General features: G+C 44.6%; 4 protein-coding genes across 13 annotated transcripts in view; all 4 read left to right on the top strand.

The window, feature by feature from the left end:
- The first annotated feature begins 669 nt into the window (after positions 1-669).
- On the top strand, positions 670-1,685 carry LOC117157736 (mitochondrial inner membrane protease subunit 2). Of its 4 annotated transcripts, none has more exons than XM_033336019.2 (3): positions 670-711; positions 1,083-1,404; positions 1,485-1,685. In XM_033336019.2, exons 2-3 carry the CDS (start codon positions 1,099-1,101, stop codon positions 1,683-1,685), a joined length of 507 nt encoding a protein of 168 aa, XP_033191910.1. In that variant the 5' UTR covers positions 670-711; positions 1,083-1,098. The 4 variants fall into 4 exon arrangements, with proteins under 4 accessions (XP_033191910.1, XP_033191893.1, XP_033191902.1 ...); XM_033336002.2 differs by lacking the exon at positions 670-711 and adding an exon at positions 769-792; XM_033336011.2 differs by lacking the exon at positions 670-711 and adding an exon at positions 819-961.
- Positions 1,686-1,702: 17 nt separating this feature from the next.
- LOC117157717 (KICSTOR complex protein ITFG2) lies at positions 1,703-3,960 on the top strand. Of its 3 annotated transcripts, XM_076620065.1 has the most exons (7): positions 1,703-1,849; positions 1,929-2,148; positions 2,232-2,548; positions 2,624-3,224; positions 3,297-3,336; positions 3,395-3,629; positions 3,686-3,960. In XM_076620065.1, the coding sequence occupies exons 1-7, from the start codon at positions 1,703-1,705 to the stop codon at positions 3,863-3,865; spliced, it is 1,740 nt and encodes a 579-aa protein (XP_076476180.1). In that variant the 3' UTR covers positions 3,866-3,960. The 3 variants fall into 3 exon arrangements, with proteins under 3 accessions (XP_076476180.1, XP_076476181.1, XP_033191859.2); XM_076620066.1 differs by having other exon boundaries at positions 2,624-3,336; positions 3,395-3,564; XM_033335968.2 differs by having other exon boundaries at positions 2,624-3,336.
- Positions 3,961-4,348: 388 nt separating this feature from the next.
- On the top strand, positions 4,349-7,869 carry LOC117157725 (sodium-coupled monocarboxylate transporter 2). Of its 4 annotated transcripts, XM_076620075.1 has the most exons (10): positions 4,349-4,614; positions 4,738-4,956; positions 5,075-5,127; positions 5,200-5,420; positions 6,105-6,259; positions 6,356-6,496; positions 6,566-6,674; positions 6,766-6,987; positions 7,060-7,565; positions 7,640-7,869. In XM_076620075.1, the coding sequence occupies exons 2-10, from the start codon at positions 4,739-4,741 to the stop codon at positions 7,731-7,733; spliced, it is 1,719 nt and encodes a 572-aa protein (XP_076476190.1). In that variant the 5' UTR covers positions 4,349-4,614; position 4,738; the 3' UTR covers positions 7,734-7,869. The 4 variants fall into 4 exon arrangements, with proteins under 4 accessions (XP_076476190.1, XP_076476191.1, XP_033191881.1 ...); XM_076620076.1 differs by having other exon boundaries at positions 5,075-5,420; positions 6,566-6,593; XM_033335990.2 differs by having other exon boundaries at positions 5,075-5,420.
- A 5,161-nt stretch (positions 7,870-13,030) lies between these two features.
- The window catches only part of LOC117154772 (uncharacterized), a 34,397-nt gene continuing 23,165 nt past the window's right edge, over positions 13,031-24,262 (top strand). The window contains exon 1 of one of the 2 annotated variants that reach the window (XM_033330036.2): positions 13,031-13,776. The gene's annotated coding sequence lies outside the window, so the exon portion shown is untranslated. The remainder of the gene's footprint in view (positions 13,777-24,262) is intronic. The other variant, XM_033330053.2, reaches the window with a different exon arrangement.

Genomic DNA, 24,262 nt, shown 5'->3' with positions numbered 1-24,262 from the left:
ATGTCTATATAAATAGATAATGTTAAATGTAAACTATTATTAAATATATCTTAAAAAATTTTTATGTCAATAATACAGAGTTGGCGCATTTTTTTGTAATATGTATTACTGTTAAGAAAACGCGGACCTCGTAAATGTTTATCCAGTTATAGTTTAAAAATTACGCCCAATCGTAAAAATGTTAAAAATGTTCCCACATGCAACATTTAAAACAAGTTTGATATAAATGACTTTAATAATAATTAACTAATTTTTTTTAAATAATCGCTTTAAGATATATATGTATGTATGTATAGCTAAATTCTAGTGGAAGTAGGAGCATTTTTTAATGATAATTCATTCATTAATAAAAATGCCGGTCCATTAAATGATAGGTTATTTAAGCTCGTACATTTTAGTAATATCAGTTACCTTCATCGCTGTTATTAAAGGAATAAATAATATTATATCAAAATTCACGTTTGTTTTTGGAATTCTAAAACTAAAATATTGATCTTAAATCTGTTTGTAACAAGATATAATTACCTATTTTGCACGAATAATTTAGGCTTATGATGGAACTAAGTATAATCTACAAAGAACAAGTATCATTACTAAATAATTATTTTAGTTTATAATTTAAAACATTGTATAATTGCATTGGATATTGCAATCTATGTATATGTAAAATATGTATGTATATGTAGCAAGATTAGTTTTCCTAACCTAAATGTATGACATTAAAATTATTTTGTAACCTCTACTTGTTTCGAGTTCATAGTTTAACAAACAATAAGATCTGTTTAATACTTTGTAAATCATGAAAGTTTTATAAATATAAATCCTCGGACACTATAAAAAATTTGTGACTAAAATAAATTCTTTGTTTTAAACTTTATATGTTAACCTATAAAAGATTATTTCAGTTTATGAATAAAGAACTATATTAAAATTTTGTTAATAATTTTACAATAATGAAAAAGTAACATAGATTTTCTCTTTAAAGTATAACTTCATATTTGTTGTTGTAAAATTATAATCAATAAATGTAATTTTGTGTACACTTATAAATGTTTAATTCAAAATATTTTTATTATTTATAGTCGATAAATGCGATAGATGAAAGTACGACATTTCTTTGCGGGTATCCTTATAGGCATCCCTATCGGGATCACTTTTTTGGATACAGTTGGTTACATAGCCAAAGTAGAAGGAGTTTCTATGCAGCCAACCTTAAACCCTGATGAAAGAAATCCTGATTATGTTTTTCTGAATCGCCGAGCAGTTCGTACACAAAATATTCAACGCGGCGAAATAGTAACTGTAAAATCTCCAAAAACTCCAGAACAAATTTTGATTAAGCGAGTTGTAGGACTTTCTGGAGACATTGTACGCACACATGGCTATAAAGCAGACATTCTACAGGTATTTGAGAATTTTTCACTCCATAAATCTTTCCTTATAGAATTTTATGAATAATAAGGAAATTCATATCTATTTGTTAGATACCTGAAGGTCATTGTTGGATAGAAGGTGATCATATTGGACGTTCCATGGACTCTAATACTTTCGGACCAATTTCTCTTGGATTGATAACTGCTAAAGCTACCTCCATAGTCTGGCCACCTAGCCGTTGGCGATATCTTTATCCTTCTATGACAAATCATAATTTTCCACTAAATTCACCAAAAGTACCCGCTAGATAGAATTTGTTGTAGAGAAAATGAGGGCTGTTAGTTTTGTTAAAAGACTTCAATGGGATTTACCTGGTACTGTATGTAGACATGGTTTAACAATAGGAGATGTTGACAATGATGGTGACAATGAATTAGTTATTGGTACAGCGGAGGGAGAACTTTATATTTTTAAAGTGAATTGATATTACTAATTTACTAATAATTTATTGGCACGAATTGTTACGCTGTTTATTTTAAATTATTATATTACAGGGCTCAGAGTTATGGCAAAAGATACCTGGGCTAGGCCTTATAACTAGTGTAGCGATAGGAGATATATTTAATTATGGACGAAATGCGTTAGTTGTAATATGTGGAGATGGCTGGGCACATATCTTTTACAGCCCAAGATCCGTTAACCCTAGTATGAGCAACGTAACTTCTACTCAACAATTAATCAAGGAACCAATTGATCAAGACAACATAAAACACGGTGAGTTGCAAATTATATTATTGTGTTTTGTATTGCTGTTTAAAAATAATTATAACTTGTATATTATTGGATAAAAATCATAGGCCATCCAAGCACGGATATCGCAACAGGTGTTAACATGACAAGTTCTTCAAGTTTAGATCAAATAGATGGCAATAATGAAATTAATGAATTATCTGGTAAAATGGAGTGTGTTCATGTACAAAGAATCCCAACTAATACAAAAATGGTCTTAGTAGCGGATGTTGATAAAGATGGTGCAAATGAAATGGTACTTGGTTTGACCGATCGTGTAGTTAGATCTTACAGATGGTCAAGTAATCTAGAATTAGGTAGAGGAAAGTTAGTTGGTCTGAATAAATGGGAATGTGCCAATCAAATAGGAACAGTCACATTACAGGTGTAGTAAATTTGTATAAAAGAAAGGTGAATTCTTTAATCTATGGTAATAACGAATTTTGATGTTTTTATTTAGCATATGGCGGATGGAACACCAACGTTGTTAGTTGCTCAACCTGGCGGAACGTTCATGCGAATTAAATGTAATCCAGAAGATTGTCATCTAGAAGATGAAATTAATCAGAAAAGTAACGAAACAGCAGCAAGCTGTGTGGACTATCAAACATTGGGAATATCAAGAATGCGCAATCAAAATATTTCAACGGAAATCATCGGAGATCTAGAGTGTGTAGTAGAAAATAAGTCGAATTACGAATATAAAGAGTTATTATTCAAATCGAGTGTTTTAAACGAAGTGCAATGTGGTAAGAACTTGAAATCTGTCTCATTAGAATTTAAGAAAAATAATTCGCAATCAGAGATAAGGAAAAGTAGCCTTAGTATCATGGAAGGACGTAGGAAAAATTCAACGACCGAAAATTCTAAAACGAATAAAGCTTTTGGAACTACTGATCCTTCTAGTCGGGATCAAGTTGATGGTAATGTTCTTGGAGGCAACGTAATTCTTGGTGGTTACGACATTAAGTCGGAAAAGGATTCTTTGTTACCTACATATAAGCATTTTTCGTGTCAAAATAATAGCGGTAACAATAAGATAGAAGATGCAAAAGGAAAAGGTAAAATCGAAACTGACGCGAATATACGAGATAATTTATTACAAGGAAAACCTTACGCTCTTGCTACTTTAGATGGGACAATAATGTTAGTTAAGGACGAAATCATTCTATGGTAAGATTTCAAAATTGCAAATATTTAGCAACGATACAGGTTACATAATGTTTTCTAGGTCGATGCAAGTAGATCATCAAATATTCGCTCTATGTCGATTAGACGTAACCGGCGATGGTTCTGACGAAATAGTTGCTTGCGCATGGGACGGGCAAACCTACATTTTAGATCAACAACGCAATAGCGTACGTTTTCAATTTGAAGAACCAGTTAGAGCATTCTGTACTGGTAACTATAATGTTACTCCTGGTTTTCCAACACCTTGTCTCGTATATAACAGTTTCAATAATAAGGTAAAGTTTATTATTCGTTTGTAAACCAAACAAATTATAAGTATTAATGTTTGCAGATATTTCTTTATTACGATGTTACACTTCCAAGTATGGTTACTAAGCCTTTGAATCCCATGGACGAACTCGATTCCGAAGAAAAGAAAATTTTAGACAATCTCCTAGGAAACTGTACCGAGATGGAGAAACAACAGAAAATACGAGAGTTAACTGAATGGTTGCTGTATGGAATATCTTAAGATTTAATTCTGTAAAATTATAAGAAAAAAAAAAAAATTATAAAATTATAAAAAATTACAAAAATAAGGAATATATGCAGATTCTTATAAAGCAATCCTGTTGTTCTTTCTCTACAAGCTACTTCGCTCTAGATAGGAACGATATTTGTTCAACGTCCAGGGAATTTATTGCTCGTATTTCCATATCATTTCCATTCGCGAGTACAGTTTTTATGCGTATTGACAGGACCCGTTCGTTTGACCTAACGTTCGTCGTCATTTCCGTCTTAGAATGAAGGATATATGACCGAAAAAGATTCTTGAAAATTTTTAGCAAACAAGATGGGAATGATATCGGTAGCGGAAGAACTGAAGATTCAACTCAGAGACTGGTTTAAGGATACTTAACTATTTGCATAACATTGCGAAAGATGGAACTTTATCTACCTATCATAAATTAAACAGATGTTCGTGCAAAATCAGTTAAACATATAACATTATGCTGAACGTTATCGTTATTAGTGAGAATGTAGCTCGCATCGAGTACTTTTCCGTCTTTTTACGAAATCGTTGAATTTCATATTTATAGATTGACCATTAGTCGACGTTTTTCGCAAATCTCCTGAATTAACACGCTACGTATCGATGAATTCGATCTTCGATAACGAGTAACAGAAATAGATCAATACACGAGTGTGACAAATATTGGACTACTATTAATCGTTTACCGTGCTACATCGACTATTATCACACTGCAAATAAAAAGAAAGGTGAAATAGTTTTGTCCGTTGCAATAGCTGAGCAGAGTTTAGTTTAAGTGGACGAGAACGAAAGTGGCGAACGAACGTTCTCTATCGTGAGTTAATCCTTAATTTCAACTTCATCGTTTTTAGAATGGCAGAAAACGAAACAAGATCACTGCTCGGACAAGAATTGAAACAACTTACGTTCGGATGGACTGATTACACATTGTTCACTGGTCTCTTAGGGGTCAGCGTCCTCATAGGGATTTATTTTGGCTGTTTTGGCAAGAAACAGGATAACACTACCGAGTATTTGCTCGGAGGGAAAACAATGTCCTGTTTCCCAGTTAGCATGAGTTTAATTGCCAGGTAAAACGCCGTGGAAATTATATTTTCTAACGAATGCACGCGATTCTATCGAAGCGTTGATAAAAATAATTCTTTCGCGATGTTGAAACTAGAAATTGTTTTCTTTGATTTATTTCAGTCACATATCGGCAGTTTCCTTGCTCGCTGTACCTGTCGAAGTATATCAGTATGGTACACAATATGCTGCCTGCATTTTTACATCGATTATATCGTGTGCTCTCATTTCGCTTATTTACTTGCCAGTATTTTATCAATTACAACTGACCAGCACGTTTGAATACCTGGAGATGAGATTTACGAGGCCCGTTCGGACATTCGCCTCGTTTCTTTACACGCTTTCTTTGATCATTTACGTCCCTCTGATCATATACGTACCAGCGTTAGCATTTTCCCAGGCAACGTCCATCAATCTTCACTTGATCACCCCGATAATTTGTACAGTGTGCATATTCTACACGACTATCGTAAGTTATTTCACGTACACTTCCTACTTTCCTTTTAAATAGCTTTTAAGAATCGTCGAATCGAACTCTAGCCTAACTAACTCTCGACTTACCAGTTATTCGCGTCGACGGAGTTTAGTATGGAAAGTTCAATGGTCTTCTTGTAGGTTACGCTTAAATAATCGTTCTAAACCATTTCAGAGGTACTCGGTTTTTGCTTTAAGATTGTAAAGAACGAAATTGCATATAACATCTAAACTCCAGTCTATTACCATATAGGCTCGATTAGTTGGATCGTTGAACGATCTTTAAACGTTCTCACGCGAAGATCAGTTTTCATCGGCTGAAAAAATGAACGGCTGGGAATTACGCGAATCGTATGGGAACGACAGGCGACGATACGCGATATTTACAAACATGTCCAACGTTATCGCATATAAGGGACTATATAGTTGATAAATCATATGGGAGATAGGAATAAAATATAATTACGATTAAACATGGAATTATACGAGCCGTCTTCTTGACGCGTCGATTTTCGTCAAATGTTTACACTGCTTATAATATTATCGCCAGATACGGCCAGCAATTACAACATTTATGTAAATATTCCGTAAAAAGCGGTTCATCTCACGACACATCGTGAACAATAACGCTACCAATACGTTCGTTTCGATAATGAATATCTTCCTGAAAAATATTTAGGGTGGATTGAAAGCCGTTGTATGGGCTGACACTGTTCAAATGACCGTAACGTTGGGAAGTTTATTCGCGGTATTCATATTGGGTACTATGGCTGTAGGCGGTATATTCGAGACTTGGAGAATATCGGAAGAGGGTAGCAGAATAGTGTTTTGGAAGTATGATCGTCTATAGAACTTTTATTATTATTACTATTATTATTATTACCTCGTATCGAAGCGTCTTCCTAATTTGCTATTTATCACACGTCGCAGCATGGATCCAAGTCCGTTCGTTCGAAATTCTTTTTGGGGCATGTCGATTGGTATGTCGATGACGTGGTTATCGGGGCTCGGTATCAGTCAAGTATCGATGCAAAGATTTCTAGCCGTGCCGAATATCAAGGAAGCGCACAAGTGAGTATCGCAATAATAATTCTCGAAGGTGAAAGAAATTTCTGACAAACAAGATTTTTATCTCGTTAGGGCAATAGCGTTTATGGGTTTATGTATGGTAGGTATAAAATGGATATCCGTTTTTACCGGTCTTATAATGTACGCTAGATACCATAAATGTGATCCTATAAGCACACACGTACGTACCATTCGTTCCTATGTAAACAGAAATTAATTACATCCGCTGTTGTAAAAGAAAAAAGAAACGTAAAGGTTCAATTGGTTCGCAGGTAATTTCCAGAAGCGACCAATTACTTCCATATTATGTGTTGGACGTTGCTGCAGATATTCCAGGACTACCTGGTCTTTTTCTAGCCGGTCTTGTCAGCGCTGGTCTGTCGACGATGAGTGCTAATTTGAACACAGTTGCTGGTACAATTTACGAGGATTTTATCGATCCTTGTTTACCCGATAGTAACGAGAAAGAGAAGAGAGCAGCGAAAATTATGAAGGTACATCATAAAGTACGATCTTTGCTCGTCCTTTTGGGCAAAAGTAACAACTAACAACATTATGATTTCCAGGCTATCGTAGTGGTCGTAGGATTAATTTGTATGTCGCTGGTTTTCATCGTAGATCGTTTAGGCGATATTTTTCGAGTATCTTTGACCCTGCACGGTGTAACGAGCGGCGCGATGTTAGGTATATTCACCCTGGGAATGTTGGTACCATGGGCAACGTCGAAAGGTGCTATCGCTGGTGGATTGCTTTCCATGTTGTCCATGGTTTGGATCATAGTCGGGGCTCAAGTGAACATGATTCAAAAACGGTTAATTTACCCACCGCTTTCTACGTCGACCGAAGACTGTTTAAACGCGGAGATCGCGTCGAACCAAACGACAATGAATACGGGTGACATTCTATCGAGCGCGGACGACGAACCGTTTATTTTGTTTACCATATCGTTCATGTATTACGCTTTGGTCGGTTTTCTGATATCGATGGTGGTCGGAACGATAGTCAGTTTTCTGTTTGGCGTTAACGATCTAAGCGAGGTGGATAGAAATCATTTTCCGCCGATAGTTCAGAGGTATGGAAATATATTCGTTTTAATTTCGATGAAAAATGGCAAAACTATTCACGAGCATGGCTGTGTCGTTTCAGATTTCTACCAGCGAAAAAATACACCGAGGTTCCAATGCATTCGATATCGAACACGCTGGTGAAGAACGCAGAAATGGAAAAGCTGAATTTGTAAAACGAACGTAACTGCTTTTATTCCTTCTCTCTGACGTTGTGTTCATAGAATACATAAAGTCCAACTAAACGACTATTAATTTGTACGTTACGGCGAAAGAAAGTTTTTAATAAAATTAAGAACCTTCGAAGACAAACGAATCGCCGTGCGATAAGCATCGAAGCACAGTCCTGCTCGACCATTTGGCATAACAAAGTTCTACATAACTGGTTCGTTCTGGGTTGAAAGCACCCATTAGACCCTCGAGGAGGGTGTCAAATTGACTAGATTATATATCTGTCCCACGCATCTCAATACAAACAACTCGTTTATACATCTGGAGGAACGATGCCTATCGGATTAGGACGAATGGAAATGCGAAGGGTGTTTTTCGTCCAGTCATTCGTCGAGTTGATCTTGAAAATCCGCGAAAGATCGATCGTAAAATATGCGCGATGATGGTTGCACGTGTCTACGACCGTGCTTCTTCCATTCAATGAAATTTTAAAGATACGGTCCATTCGAAAAGAATCAAACAATGCTACGTTCAAAGGCCGTAATTTAATTTTATACGATGTTTTCATCGAACTCGAGGTCCGTTCGATACGGCATAAAGTTGTTACGTTTTATTGCAAATATTTTATCGTCTCATAAACGGTAACTCGCGACACAGATTGAAAAATTCGCTACGATTTATCGTCCAGTGGCTTACTGTTATCGTTCACAATAGCGACGACATTGTTGCAGTCTCTATGAAAAATCAATAGCGAAGATATATTAAAATCGTAGGAAAGACGCGTATATGCGATAATGCTTTGACCGCAGTGCTATCAGTCACGGTTCACCGAACTTGGATGTGTAACTAACGCAGCTTTCTAAGCTATCGCTATATTCTCTGGTGTTTAATCCTTTTACAAGCATTCGGATCGCGTTCATTACGGTGGAACGTTGCTTCGCACTTTTACGAAATTCTTTTCTCGTGACAACTCGATTTTTCGAAAATTACGTACGTGGATCCGGCGAAAAGGAATAAAACGTCAAGATTCCGAGGTGAAAGTCGACGAATGAAGTAACCCTTATCAAGGATTCGAGATATTATCCTCGGCTTTCAGAAGAACTTGGCCGGTAGACAGAGAAGATGGTTGGAGAGAAGGCTTGGTAGGGACGTTATACGGCTGACGTAGAAACGCCACTTCTGTCTCGAACGGGAGACCACATTCCACCGAACCATTTTATTTTATTGGACTGAAAGGTGTCAAATATAGGTGGCAAAGGCCCTCCTACTTACATTCCTGTCGCGTCCCGTCCTTCTTCCTCTACGGTCTCATTTCACCTCGTAGGTAAAATTTTCGAGCCAGAGGTCGGTCCATTGTCGTCGGGTGACAGTTTTTTGACAGATTCTGTCTGATTTGGTGTCGAGTGACGGAGCCACTATCTCGTTGCATTCACGCGATTAACTAGCTTTACCATCTTCTCCGCCGACGTTCTTCGCTCGAGCTTTGGATCGCTCGTGAAATAACCGATCGACCACGTCGATTCGTCGAAAAGCTTGCAACGATATCGCGCCACGGTTGTTTCGTTAATTGGCCTGACGAGGAGAGAATCGTTCGTGCGTGCGCGAATGTTAAAGCAGCTTCGCGAGCAGGTTGGTGAAAAAAGGAAAGGCAGAAGTCGGCGAGAGGATGAAAAAGAAGTATCGAGGAAGAAACGTATGGTTTGTACAAGTATGCGTATGCACGTATATATGTATAGAGACGGAGGTTTGGCTTAGGTCCTCTAATCTCTCTTTCTTCGTCGCTCTTTCTTCGTGTCTCGTCGAGTGTAACTATATAACGGGGTTCCCCGGTTTTTGTGAGGTCACGGTATACGCGCAAAAGCGCATAAAAGCTAAGGGGGCGCGTACGGTGTGGGATACGGCTTATTTCGGCGACAATACGTAGGGCCAGGCGCGAGCATAAAGGAGCATAATGCACCCTGCTAACGTGAAAATTATTCTGTCAAACATTCGGACGTCGGATTACGGCGGTAACCTCGTGTCCTAGCAGGACACGCTTTTTTCAGAAAAGACGCGGCCAATAGGCTGCGCAGATGCCGAAAGGATTTCTCGGTCAACGAGGCGATCGTTGATTTAAGCGTCAACTCGGAAGATAGCAAATTGGGAAGTCGTGAAGGCAATGTGAAATTTATGCGTGCATAAAATCCTAATATTACGCGTTATTTAATAGAAGAAGGGTTATTCTAACTCGACGATATAATTCCCATTGCACGCAACGTTATATTTCGTTATTGTTTTCACCACCCGTTCCGCTATCATTTCGCGCTACGTTTAAACGCCTCTGGCATCTCGCATATTTTTAGTTACACGTTCGCCTGTTTCTTTCTTTTTTTTTTTTCTCCTGGTTGCGCGGTTATTTGTGTTCGCAGCTACCCTCCGATGTTACCGCCGAGAGAGTAAACACACCCTATGAAAATGAATACCCGACGGTCTGCCGCGTTCTTCTTGTATTCTCGAAAACAAGCAACGAGCGAAGCGGAGGAAAGAAGATAGAAAGGAGACGCAATAGAAACGTAGCTAGGTAGCAGGCATGCGGAATATTGTGACATCTCTTCCTTGGCTGACATTCAATTTTCAGGCTAGAACGTGGTGCCCCAACCGCACACATCGTACGCCTGTATTCATAGAATGGAACACGATATACGCATCTACCTCCCCTTTCTCTTTTCATTGCAACCAATGCAACCGGCCGTGCCCCGGCTGCTCGTATAGCGTATACAAACAAACAACAACGGTCGCCTGGCCATGTCCACGAGACCGACACCCGCTAGAAGGGATATCGTCGCGCGGAGACACTCAGCTGAATGTGTATCGTATCGATACGACCAATACAATTGGACCCATCAACCGTACGAAAACATATCTGTTCGAGTAAAATTACACGGGGCGAGTGCACGAGAAAGAGGTTAACCGCGCTAGAAAATTATAGGTACGCGGAAGTGAAGCGTAGCTCACCGATTCGAAAATGGGCATCGAGAGCGTGCAGGATCACGCGACACGCACGAGACCAGCCGACTCTCACCGACGATGTCTCTATGCCGGTTGCGATTCGTCGAATTCTTTGCGAACCAGCTATTTACGTTTTCCTCCTGTCAACGTTAGGAACCAGTCGAATGAGAGAGAGAGAGAGAAAAAAAAACCGATATCGAAGGAAATTTTCATCGTTCGCTATCCTCCGACAAAGAGACGAAAACGGACGAACTTTGACATTTCTTAACGTAGATACGTAACGTAGACACGAAGCGTAGAGGGAGAAAGGCAGAAGACAAAGAGAAGGAAGAGATACGCTGGAACATGGAAAAATATCGCTGGCAATTCGAGGACGGTATACGCGTATATCCGCGGTCGAGCCAACAGCTCGACCGCGTTTTACCTTCAATTAGCATCTCTCTTAATGACGATCACCGATCTACACGCGCGCTCGCGTGACACGCACCAACATATAGATCCCGCTTCGCGTTCACCGTACTCTCGCGTATGCATGCGCGTATATACCCTGTCCATGGTACGTTTCGCGCGACGCATACGTTCTCACAGAGATACAGTCGGTACGGTGTAAGGGAGAAAGCTCGAAACAACACTCGCGCGCGAGTGAGAGAGAGAGAGAGAGAGAGAGAGGAACGGACGAATGAGAGGCCCGGAGAGAGGAAAGCTCGACGGAAAAGGACAGAGGGGATCTATAAAAAAGTCCTTTCCCCTACTCACCGTATCCTTACCCCGCTAGCGACGTTCGCCCCTCGAAAACGCGTAACGAATGCAACGTGCACCCTGCACTCCCGCTCTCCCCTTTCCACGCTGTTGCTCGGTATTTCTCTTCGATTCCCCTCCATTTTCATCCCCACTTTGGTCGCGAGATCTTTATTTTTATCGTCGACCGGTTGGAAGGTACGTGGCGTAACCTCACCACGCCCCTATCGTTTCCATCCCGCCAATCGGTCGGCTAGCGACCGGCCATTTTGGTCCATGCGGAGGCTGCGCGTTTACTTGCCGTCTTTGTCTTTTGCTTCCCACCGACAGCTTCGTGTGTATGAGTGTTCCGTGGAAGGATGCTGCGCGCGAGTGCGTTTCGTGGAGGCGATACGCGTGCACCAGTGGTGGGGCGTGGAACGAACAGGGCGAACAGCGGCACCGAGTTCGCTCAGTATTTGGCGAAATTTTTCCCGAATTTGGGGACGGTGAACTAGCTGCGGCCGTTTAAACGATATCGTTCGACGCGCGACGTTCCGATAGCTGGCGGTCGCGGTAAGGTCGTTCGGTTTGCCGCGGTTCGCGAAGCCCAGACGTCGCGTCGTTTCGAGGTCGTGCGCTCGCTTGGATTTCGAGGTAGACCGAATCCTTCGACGATGGTGGGGAGCGAAGGAAAGTAGTAGGAGGAGGTCGCTGCGAAGGTATCGCTTCTCCCTCTTTCGTATCAAACTACAAAAATATATACGAGTTTTCTTATTGCGTGTCGAAGATAAGTGCCGGTTGCCCGACGATTACCTAACGAAACGAACACGCCGCTCAGGGTTGCGCGAGCCAAGTTATTTCCCAGTGACTGACAGATGACATTCGCAAATTTCTAGCTGGTCGCAGAGAATCGTCGGGTATCTGGAGGTGTCGATAGTCCGGTAACGCTTGGTCGGAAATACTCGACGCGACACCGGGCGGCGGAAAGCTCTTTTTTATGTCCGCGCTGAACATTCTGCCAGGAGGACTCGCGCGCTTCCTTTTCCTCGTTACGTGGAACGCGTAATACGATCGCTGTTAAAATTCTCGGCGAGTGTTGCATCGAACCAAATCGTGGATCGAAGGTCGGAGGGGGGTAAGAGGAGCGAGCAGGAGGACGGACCACGAGTCCGTACACACCTATTTAATTCTTTCTTCTCTGTCTGCTCTCCGTCCAGACTCGACCAACGTGATATCGCGTCGGTGTTCACGCGAGAAAGACAGCGCGCGTCCGATCAGGCGTACGCGTGTGTCCATCGAGGCAGAGGTTGGTCACGAGCTTGGTGGGGAATGCGATGAGAGAAGGTAGGAGAACGAACGAGAGTCCGCGATATTCTCTCCGACGTTGGAGGTTTGCCTTCCTTCTCGGACGTACGGGAGCCGTCGCTCCCTCGTATCTTCGTGTGTGTTCCATCGAGTAGCTCGATCGAGAGAGAGAGAGAGAGAGAGAGAGAGAGAGGGAGAGAGAGGGAGAGAGAGCGAGAGCGAGAAAGAGAAAAATATAACACGCGCTGTAAGGGCAGAGGGGGACGAGGGGGCGCGAAAAGTCGAAGAAGAATAAGCGAGAAGTTTGGGCGCACTCTATCCTCGTCTCCGTTAGCCAGCGAATTCACGGACATCACGGGAGTATCCTGGGCGAAACACGGACCGCGACACACCGAGCCTCGCGAGTTGGCGTATGTGTTCCCCGTGGATGTGGTAGAGGCTGGTTCGAAGGGAGCTGGTGGGGACTAGAAGGGAGAAGGTAGGAGGACGAGTTGGGAGGACGAAGGCAGCGCTATCGAGTGGCGGTACCAAGAAGCAACGGCGTCGTCCGTCGTCACCGCCGTGTATCGTCGCCGCTGAGAGAGAGAGAAGTCCACCGCTGAGGGACTATCCGAGATTTGGTCGCTTTTAAACGAAATACACGGGCTCGTGAGCCCAAGTGAGTTTCACGAAACGACCGTGCACGATCTGTCGATGTTAGCAACGATTTGGTTTCTTGATTTTAACGACAGTTAACAAGCTCGCACAAGCCAACATCGAATTACGGCACTTTCGCGAATCGGCTACAGATTACGTGTGTTACAGATTGACAAACGTCCGGTTACGAATTGTATTCGCGTGACACGCGTGTGATACGAATAGAATTTCCGAAGAACGGGCCTACGAATTCGCGAGTGTCCTACGGAACGCCGGACAAAGACTCCGGTATCGTACACAGAAGCGGCGGTATTAGCCAAAACGGGACTGCCGGTACGACCAAAGGATATCTACGAAGAAAGGAAAGGACGGTGCAAGTCGAGGGTAATTATCGGAAAGGTAAGAGGAAATCTCTCATTCTTGCTCGCTTCTCTCCATGTGGAACGATTACCGTTACAGTTTTTCGATATAAATACGTGGTTCTCCGTTTCGTACTTTTAACGAGACGGGGATTAGTCCTGACGATAGGAAGGTCAGACAATTTTTCCGTAGCGGACTGGAGACCTTTATTCCGAATTTGTTTGAAAATTCCTTGAAAGATTTATTAACGTGTCATCCAGATGTTTCTATATTCTAAGGAAATACTTCTGAATGATGTTTGATATAATGTTTGCAACATCATGGTCGGCTATATTGAAATAGCTCAGGTAAACATCCCGTGTACGTGTTCTTATGAGAACGAGGACGGGTCACAGCCCGTGTTTAATAACATTCCCTTGGTCGAACTATTATCAAACAGTTAGAAATATCTAGGAGAACCGAGAATCGTTAACGCATTTTGTATTATCGTACTTTGCTTTCCACTACCTTTACAACGATATAAATATCGCTATCGAAGAATGGCTACGGATCTGTACGCCTGAGATATCTACACCGTGAGAATTCGCAAGAAACATTCGACGATCGACCGTTAAACTGAAATATTATCGCGCCTATTATACGAAATTAGGTGTAACTTCGTCGACATCGTGACACGCCCTACGCTTAGGTCCGATGAATGAAATCCATTACGTTCTATCTCCGAAATAAAATATACTTTTCGATTCTAGTAGACGTTCCGAAAGCTATCAGCCTCTTGTGCGCGTTACACGTACACGATACCTTTTCGATCTTCGTTATCCTTCTTCGTTTTAATTGCACGATACGTATGAAAACGTTCGTAATTCGACCAACGTGTATAATCGAGAGAGAAAATCTCACGAGCGTATTGAAAGGACGGTCGGTGATTTCCGTTTGAACGAATGACGGTAGCGAATCGCGAGTTTACGCTGTTAATTGCGGCCAATTAACGAAACACCCTTCTCTCTTTTCCGTGGTATTTTATCACCTTTCGGGTCCATTCACGAACGGTTTTGCGTCTTCTTTCGGAACGGACATTCTGAAGCAGCGGTAAACCGTCGTATAGATTTGTCCGAATAGCGCAACGTCATCTCCGTTAATCGTCACGAAAAGTACGAGCGTACGTGGCTTCTCGATAAAGACAGCCACCGTTGGTGAAAATGAAGTGCGTGCCGCATGCAAAAGACATCAATCTTTGTAACAGTTTTTTGTACGCGCGCCCGCAGTTTCGAACCTTCCCGCCGCTAACGTACGCACGGTCGGCTATCCACCTTGCGCTATCGAGATCGTCTTCGTTTCGTTCGGTGCGCTCCACTTCGTAGCGCTAAGAAGCGTTTCGAAGCAAGTTGGACGCATTGGATGGAATTGCGACGCGAGCATGGCCAGACGGAATCAGAGGCGAACGAATCGCGATACGAGATACGAAATAGCCGGAATTTGCGATGGCGCGCGAGCTGCTTGATTATTTTCGTGGCTTTCTGTTTCTTTTTGCGGGACACTTGCCGGGGATAAGTTTTCGTGGCAAGAAGTGGCCGACAACGGGGGGTTGGCGATATTCGTCCTGAGTCCAGGCACCGAACGAACTGACGGACAAACGGACAATGAGAACGAGGAATGCCCCGCAGAGCCAGACATGAAGACGTCACTCAGAAACGGTAACGGCTACGACGGGGTCAGGTTCGACCTGACCGTTCCGTGTTGCCTCGAACCAGCTGCGTTCTCGCCGACCGAGTCGAGTGAGTCAGCGACGAGCCTGGCAGACCGTCGGACGTCGTATCAAACGAGAGACCTTTCTCAAAGTTTCTATCGAAATCTATGTCTTGGCTCGATCCAACGTTTCCAAATGCAACGACATGCTCGAGCTACCGCGATTCCCCGTTCCTTCGGTAAATTTATCGCCTTCTTTGAATTCTTGCGCTAAACTATCGCGTACCTCTTAGCATTCGAATCGCTTCGATCGACCAGGACGTCTCTTCTCTACTCGTTGAATTTCTTCGAAAATGCTTGAAAATTCCGCGTAAACTCGCACGTCGGTCGACGGACGTACCGGTCGTCGAGCGAGTCAACGACGTATCGACGTATCTTTTTCAAAGTACACTGACGTTTTTAGCGAAATCGACGACGAAACACCGATTCGATGCATCGGTGTGTCGTAATGCGGTCGTAAATTAAATCGCGCGTTGACCGGTATGTGCCGTTGGTACGTGATTTACGAGCGATGACACGCCGAATGGGAATAGGCTGTATCAGAAATGCGCTACGGCGCGGCGTGCGTGTATTTTTCTGACGTAGCTGCGCGATCTTCGGCAAACTGTTACGAGGAATCGGTGATAACGAAACAGCTGAAATACGTGGACTGGTCCAGAGGGCCTTGAACCATCTTCCGCTCGAGTGGAAAGTTTTCTTCGATGAATAATTTAGTCCAGACTATACTCATTGGGAGAAGTTGTTCGAAGAAACCCGATCGCTCCGACTATCGACCGCGTCTAATTCGAGAACGAGAAACACGGAATTTGTTGTTTCAGACAGCTGGAGAAGAAACGTTGTTGCCGGCCCGTTGTTGGTTAACGCGTAGCCCTTTCCAAAAGAATTTCTGCTAGCCGAACAAGTGATATTGGAGAAATTATTGAGATTAGTATTAAGTATATCCCTTTAGGCGACTGAGCACTTTTGCGTTCAAAGAGAAACGTTTGATGGGTTTGCAAATAGATTTCGGTTGTTTGTCTTTGCGGTTTTGGCGTTGAAAAGACCGTAGACAGCTTTCCTTCAATACGGCATAACGGGTCCATAACTACAACGGAGGCCCCCTGGACCGGTTAATAATCAGTTTCATTGTCATTTTCAAACACAGCTTTCGGCTTACTGTGGCCGTGCTTCATCCTCTCTAGTTCCAAGCGAACTGTCCTCGACACGTTTTCCCTTTTGCACTATCCAGTGCCACTTTCTTTTCCTTTCCACCAATTAGTGGTTTCGTCGAAGCTCACCGGGGGTTCCAGTTATCCGGCAAAAGGTGCCAGCAGAAGCCTGCTCTGAAAGCACCTGGATGCGCCTCATCGTTCATTTTCTTTCCGCAGGACCGCTTCTCGCTCGTGCCAGCTAGATTTCTGTGCCGCGATATAAAACCAATGCTCTAACGAACGACGATATTCCAGGCTGCCAGAGGCTCGTTCGAACGTTCGCGCCAGCGAAACGTAGAAAATAAAAGTTGTCTCGGTCGGCTAAAAAGACGACTTTTATTGGCGCGGCACTCTGGATCAGGATGTGACTAGCACAAATCATTATTAACGACTGGCATTGTACGACCGATGTAGTCCGTTTCGTTTGAAATATCGCGACCGCTGGATCTTTATTAAGCAGCTTTCGACTAACCTGTGCCCCGCACTTTCCTCTCTCTTCGAACGAAACGACATCGTTTTCACGAATAAATAGTCGACGCGATATCGTGACGTTCGATCGATCTCCGAACCGATTAACGCGAACGTCTGCTAAATTTCCCCGGTCGTCGTCTTGCGTTAGCGTCGCGCTTCCCGACCAAAGGGCAGTCGTACGTCGCGACGATGAACCTGTTCACCGCGCGCTTAGACGACGCTGCGACGAGCCGACGATCCCACCGAATACTCGTGAAAGGGAAAGATTGGGAACGGCGGGGAGGTTGACTCGCGGTTACGGACGCGCATCCGTAGGATGACCCGACGAATCATCGTAATAGGAATAATTCAAGAGAAAGGACGTATCGATTTGGTGAATCGTTGTTGGTTGTATCCTAGCGGTTCTCGGTCAGGTCGGTTTATAATAAGGCGCTATATGGAGCCGCACGCAGGTGTAAGGAGGTGTCCGGCACCTTAAGGCTTCCAGTAGGGTCGAACGGAGCGGCATATTTCATCCATTGTCGCCCCTCAACTCCGGCGGCGGCACTTTTCAACTTTTTATAGAGATTTTTATACCGCTATATCTATACCGCTCTACGCCGTCGGAGATGCGCTCGAACGAACGAGCACGTATGGAGATGGAGAAAGAGGTGAACAGTGAGGGCAGTAGGCGGAGGCGGTGGCGGAGAGAGGGTTTGCCACATCGCGCGGCTCTGAATATGAATATAATAATGAGAACGGGTTTCGTCGTCGTTCCGCTTCTCCGCTCTTCGTCCTTCGGTCGCTCTCCAGTTCTTCTCCTCTCACGACTAGCCGCTCCTCATCCCCTCGTCCTTTCTCATCCTCCACTTTTTCCGTTTACTTCGGCCTTATATACATATATGCGCGCGAGATGCACCGCGCCGCGCCGTGCCGTGCCGTGCCGTGCCGCGCCGGCAGCTTCGGCAACAACAACAAAACGAGACGTGTCACTGTACCTGTTAAATTGCCTCCTCGCACCGAACTCAACCCTCTGCTCTCCGCTACCGCGCGTTTCTCTGATGCAAGCCGATCCGTCGGCCTCTGCCACTCCTCCTGGCGTGATTATGCGCGCTTACCGGACCGTATAACTGCGCCAAACCACCGATCCACCGGCCAATAAAAACAATTCCAATTTTCATTTCGATCGCGGTAAAATGCCCCTGTTAGGTCCTACGAATCGACCTTGGCTTCGCCCGAGTTTGCAGTTCGTCCGTCTCGCGAAACCGTTAAACGAAAACGTTGGAACAACGGCTAGTACGGCCGAGTAACTTGATACTAGATTACCGTAGTCTGGAGTTTTGAATCTCGAAGGATGCTTTGCAAAAATTTGTATGTTTGAAAATATCGAGCCAGTTAGCTCAGTGCGGTAAAAGCGTCGGCCAATTAAGTTTCGCGTTGATGATAGATGGCCGACGAAATGAAACGAAAGCACGGGGCAGAAGCTGTGAAACGAAAGCCACGGTAGCAGAGGTGAAACGGGGCCGCGGTAATAGCGTTGAAACGGATCGTGCTACCGAAAACGTTCTACCGCGGCTAACGTATCGTAATCATGCTCGGCAGATTGTAAAAACCACGGGGAATCCTTTATTCCGGACGACTGTCCGGTGCTGCAGCGGTAGAAGGAGTCGCGGATCGCACGTAGCCGAGCGATAGTGACGATAGAGGGGAAAAGAGAGAAGCTGCGAGCTTCGGACGGAAAGCGAAACGAGAAGAGCAAGATACGGCCGAGGTAGGACGAGGTAGTACGGAGAGAAAGAAGAGTCAAGGAATGTTGTACACAAAGGTGTTGAGGTAGATACTCGTGTGTACGCGAGAATGGAAGAGCGAAGAAAACGTCCGAAGAAAGGAAAAAGGGGGAAACGAGAGAAGGAAAAGCAGCGAGAAAGATAAGGAGGAGGAACCTTTTGCATCGGTGGATGCGTGTATCCCGCTATCGATATATTACACGGGTAGGGTTGTGTGCGTGCAAAAGGGTGAAAAGGAGAGACATATTTTATATTTATGGGTATTTGCCGCTACTGTGCTCTCGCGCCGGCGGCTTGTGGCAGAGAGCTAACCGGCCTCTCCTGCGCTCTCCTACCCTTCGTCTCACTCCTGTTTCGACTCTTCGTCTATCTTTCTCCGTTTCTCCGTTGATCTCTGCTCGGTGGCCTCTCTCCGGTGCTTCTATAGAAGCTTCCTTGTTCGTTCTACCGGCGACCATAGCGTATACGCGCGTTCCTCTCCCTCTGACACTTTGGTCGGCAATACAGGACGCACAACCGGCGACCAGACCATGTGTCATCTCCCATGCCATCCCATATTCCGTTCCTACCATGATATGCTCGAGGCTCGTTCCACGCTAACGTTGAATGTCCTTTATGGGTGTGCGCGTTTGTCCCACATCTATATATAGACGCGGGGTGCCATACATGGTACAGCCAACACCATAAGAACTTCGCTGCCAAACGTCTAGTCGACTTATCGCCCTTGTCAAGTCCGAGATAACGCGTCGTGTATCTTTGCGAACCGTCATGGTTCGCGTCTTATTGCGAAGAAGAGCGTAAGCACGAGCCGAGGTAGCGACGCTTCAAGAAATTTGTTTCGCGAAACGAACTGAAGAATGGGAACGGAGGCGGTAAATCGTAATCGGCTTCAAAGTGAACGCGCGGTCATTAGCGACGTTACTCGCACGCGTATTTCGTTTAAATAGCCACGGACTCGAAGGACGATACGAGATGAACGCGAAACGTTCGAAGCATGGCCGATTTCGACCGCTTCGAGGAGAGAAGATAGCAGCGAATTCTTACGAGGACTGTACTTTTGTCGGAATCATCGCCGGCAACGGCACCTTCGCTCTCCTTTTTATTTCGATCGCTCTTCTTCTTTCCCCGACCACCGGACTTTTACTTTTTGGCTGCGTTTGCCGAAGAATTTATGAGCGTGGTTTGTGACTCGGGCCACCGGGTGCCTCATCCCTTAATTAAGGATTGTGCCACCGATTTGCCGTCCCTTTCGCGAATATGTCTTTTCTTCGTGGCTCGGCCATGCTAATGACCTTGACCTGTGCGCGACCCGAACACGCGGCGAAAACGTTCGGACACGGACGACCTTAATCCCTCGGTCGAAGATAAGGTGAAAGTTCTCGTACGTTATCGCGTTTCGTCCATTCTGTGACGTGGAAAAATTCTTTGGCATCCCGTTTCGCGGGAACACCGTCGCTGCTACCAATTTAATTTTTCGCGGATGAAAGCGGGGCTTGTCCCGGGCAAACCAACCACGTCGAAGCATCTCGCGGAAAAATCACCGACTACTAATCCTTTGTCCGAGGGGTGAAACGTTCCGTGTGCCGGCGCGTAAAAATCTTCCTTTACGACTCGAATCGTCGAATTATAACACGGTGCGCAACAACTTCTTTACGAGGTATCTATCGACGGAGAGAAAAGGAAAAAAAGAAGAGGAGAGACCATGATCAAGGGAACGGGGCAGAGAGATCGCGTCGAGCACATTGCGTGAATCCTTAATGCAAAGCGACTACGGGCGACGAACCGTGAGCACCCCGTCTAATGCCTTCTAAAAGCATCCTCCGAAACCCGACGAGAGAAGAGCTGAAACGAGGTTGATGCAGAGGCAGAAGCGGAGACAGTGGCAGAGGCAGAGGCAGAGGCGAAGACGAAGACGGAGGCGGTTCCTTGGACGAGAGGAAATACGAGGAGCATTAGCAGCGAAAAGATCGAAGGAAAAGAGCGGAAGAAAAATAGGAGCAACTCCAGGAAACGAGAGGGTCGAAAATCTGATAAGCGAGAAATAGACCGACAGAGACCGACAGAGAATCGAACACCGCGGTGGAAGGACAAACCAGGGTGCACAGTGTTGTACGGTAATTTGTCGAAGCGTTTTCAAAAAAGAAGAATGGACGAGCCTTCTCCTTCTCCCTTACTTCTCTCAGTTTATCTTGCTTTGAGCCCAACGAATCAGCGGTTAACCCAGCGATGCAAAACACAACGCCTCGTCCATTATGGCGCACAGTAGCGTTCTTTTCATTCGCAGCACTGGAGCACACTGCGCCTGTCGATTTTCAACGTGGCCATATAACTCGACGGTCACGAGAGAACAGGTTAACGTTGCCGAATGTTCGGGCTACCGGATCGATAGGACGAGCTACCTAATAAAGGAGTCACGCGTTTATCGCTGCGCGTTTAATTAAACGACTCGCTGATTCTCCTCTGCTACGAAATAAATCAAGATTTTTACGACCTTGCGCTCGGTAAATGTAACCGCGTTAAAATATCGTACGGCATGTGACGAGCGGTAATTACGAAACGCGTTCGTTATCGTGATTTCTTTTTTAGATTCGCCGGCATCGGTGGACTCGTTTTGTTCTTGCGGCTTCCTCGCGCATTGACGAACGTTTGTCGAATAGCGTCGAATATAAAACGCGAACGAGATAGCGACCATTCCGATCCACCTAGTCGCGATAAGCACAGAAACGATGAAAAAGGAAAACGAAAAGAGAGCGGCTGAATGGAGGTGATCGCTCGTGACTGTGATCGTGATTTCGATCGCGCTTTACCTTTAGGACATCTGTCAGCCGTGAGATGGAATTTCAAACAGTTTCCATGGCAAAATAAGCGTGCGGTCTGGTCGTTGATCTCGATACCTGTCCGATCTGGACGTTCAGTTATCAATCAAATTATCAGCGATGGCGTTCAAACGAACGCGTCGAGCCCGTGTGCGTGCTCGTTGCTCACTGTGTGACCGCGTAGAAAGGTTTGTTGTGGGTTAAATTTACGATGGAATAATTAAGGAATCGTCTTACGTATGTCTCGCGACGAGTTTCGAATCAAACCGGTTCCGTGACGATTGAAATTGGGCGTTGCTATCGTCGATAGTTACGCGAACCAAAACTTCTAAACGTGTAACATCGACGGAGAAGTTTTTGGAACTCGGACAAAAGATATAGAAGAAACTCTAGTTGGAAGATCGCGGTAAAAGCGTCGGGAAACCGTGTCCTTCGGCGCGAAATCTACGGAACAGACCAGTGGAGATTACGGAGGTTTTTGCGGTTCCTTTAGTGGGAAAACGATGTAAACTCGAAGGGAGATCCAATCTGGAGGACCTCGCGTCCCTTGACGACCGACGCCTGCGGTGCGAGCCTTCTACTTAGCTCCCTCCCCTTGCTTCCGAAGAACACACTATCCCCTTTTCTTTGCAGATGGGACAAATGTACCTTTTTGTACTTTGCATCACTTAACGCTTCGTCGAACGTTTTCACGGCCGTTGGTTTTCCGAAAACGCGGTTGCAGGCGACCACAGGGATGGGGCATGTTGTAAGCACGGGCTACCACATTTCTAAACGCTTTTCAAATCATAGGATCTTTAAGAACAGACGTGTTTTTTTTACCGAACGGAATACCGGTGAAATTTACCACTTGCAACTCGAACGACAGATTTTCGAACTAGTTAGATCGGAATCTCGTCGAACGGAAAGGCGAGCATAACGTGCTCTCGTAAGATGGATCTCGCGGTTGGTATTCCTCGGATCGATTAAGATTCCATGAATGGAAGCTCGAAGCCTGAACGAAGTACCGCGAGATCGTTGATAAGCGACGACGAGAATCGGAATGACACAGGTTTGACAATCCGAATGAGATTACATCCTTTAGGCGGATGTCTAATAGAACAAGGTCGAGTCACCTGATCGAGAGGCATCCTGTCACCTTAAGCAGGAAATATAAATTAATTTAACGTCCCTTAGGGGTAAATGTCGTGATGTGCTAGAGGGTGGGCATCCATTCGGTTTCCATTCATCGTTTTGGCAGGACCATAAATCCTACGCCCTTAGCTTCATTGTCCAGTCTAACCTTACTTTATGAGAACCGGACGCGTGTTTTTACCTAGCACATACATTAATTTTTCATGCACTTGCAGGAACGGTACATACGCATTGGCGTATTTCATGTTCCGTTCATTTCTCGTTCTAAGACTATTCAAAGAGCGTTATTCGGTCTATTTCGCACCCCATGATAATTAGTCGGTCGTTATAAAGAGAAAAACGATTTCAACGATAGATATTCGCAGAGAGGAGATGTTCGCGGTTCCATTTCGTGATAAAATCTCTGTATTCTATTAACGTTTTGGGATGGAGCCGGGTATTAGGTAACTTGCTACCAATAAACGAGTCGTTTGCCAGTGATTAACTACATAGAGAGATAGGAGAATCCCGAGGGGCGGTGAGAAACCCCCCATGAAGGCTTTGAGCAGTCTCTGCGGAGCACCGTTTCCAGTCGACGTTTTCTTTCTCTTTCGTTGGTCGGCCACGATGCTCCGACGGCCGAACACACACGTGGCACGATATACGCTATAGAGAAAAGGGATGTTTAATCCCATTGGGAGTGCTAATCTTTGCGCGCAGGAAACCCCCCGCAAATACCCTATAAACGGCCTTCGCGGTACAATGGCCCCCTGCCACCAACCGTGAAAATAGGCCGCAATGTCAACCCCCGATTCATCTCCCTATCGCGACTGCTCCAGTCGTCGATTCCTTGCAAATTTGTTAACGTCGTTTACGCCTTTGGAATTTTCAGCCGGCGGAACATATGCTGCACGAAATCATCCGTCTTCTTTCCTAAATTATATACTTTCGTTCAACGAATCGTTCGGTCGTGATTCACGTAATTTTTCTGCTATGCTTATTACGTTGTATCAAGTTTGGACAAGATTAGAAAGGAAAAAATATCCGTCCCGCCGGCAACGGTCGAACGCGCATCCATGAGCTCGTTCCCGTCAGCTTTCGAGAAACGCGACGCTCCGACAGGTTGACGCGTGAGATGGAATCTGCGCCTACGAGGGACGCCTGCAGAATGTGTTCTACGTGTCGCCGGTGTCAAATGGTTAAAAGACTCGGGATACGCCTGGTCCGGGAACTCGATTGGTAGGGCGACCGTCGTGATCGTCCGCTTTACCCTCACACTTTCGACTTCCGTCGTTCTATAAAACTATCGTGAAAAATAGAGAGAAGAAAAAAAAATCCATTTCAGAGAGGGGTGGGCCACCTCCACCAAAAATTCTCGACTAGTCTCGATCTCGTTTGTACCTGTCGCCCTCGCGTTATACGC

The sequence above is a fragment of the Bombus vancouverensis genome, chromosome 7, assembly GCF_051014615.1.
Source record: "Bombus vancouverensis nearcticus chromosome 7, iyBomVanc1_principal, whole genome shotgun sequence".
NCBI classification, from domain to species: domain Eukaryota; kingdom Metazoa; phylum Arthropoda; class Insecta; order Hymenoptera; family Apidae; genus Bombus; species Bombus vancouverensis.
This window is presented reverse-complemented; position numbering and strand designations above follow the sequence as displayed.

What these genes read in the sequence shown, in the direction of transcription:
- LOC117157736 (XM_033336019.2), top strand. Translation starts at nt 1,099, where the DNA reads ATGAAAGTACGACATTTCTTTGCGGGTATCCTTATAGGCATCCCTATC. An exon ending in ATAAAGCAGACATTCTACAG is followed by an intron (nt 1,405 to 1,484) that starts GTATTTGAGAAT and finishes TCTATTTGTTAG; the next exon opens with ATACCTGAAGGTCATTGTTG.
- LOC117157717 (XM_033335968.2), top strand. Translation starts at nt 1,703, where the DNA reads ATGAGGGCTGTTAGTTTTGTTAAAAGACTTCAATGGGATTTACCTGGT. An exon ending in TCAAGACAACATAAAACACG is followed by an intron (nt 2,149 to 2,231) that starts GTGAGTTGCAAA and finishes TAAAAATCATAG; the next exon opens with GCCATCCAAGCACGGATATC. An exon ending in AAGGACGAAATCATTCTATG is followed by an intron (nt 3,337 to 3,394) that starts GTAAGATTTCAA and finishes AATGTTTTCTAG; the next exon opens with GTCGATGCAAGTAGATCATC.
- LOC117157725 (XM_033335990.2), top strand. Translation starts at nt 4,739, where the DNA reads ATGGCAGAAAACGAAACAAGATCACTGCTCGGACAAGAATTGAAACAA. An exon ending in GCATATTCTACACGACTATC is followed by an intron (nt 5,421 to 6,104) that starts GTAAGTTATTTC and finishes AAAAATATTTAG; the next exon opens with GGTGGATTGAAAGCCGTTGT. An exon ending in AATATCAAGGAAGCGCACAA is followed by an intron (nt 6,497 to 6,565) that starts GTGAGTATCGCA and finishes TTATCTCGTTAG; the next exon opens with GGCAATAGCGTTTATGGGTT.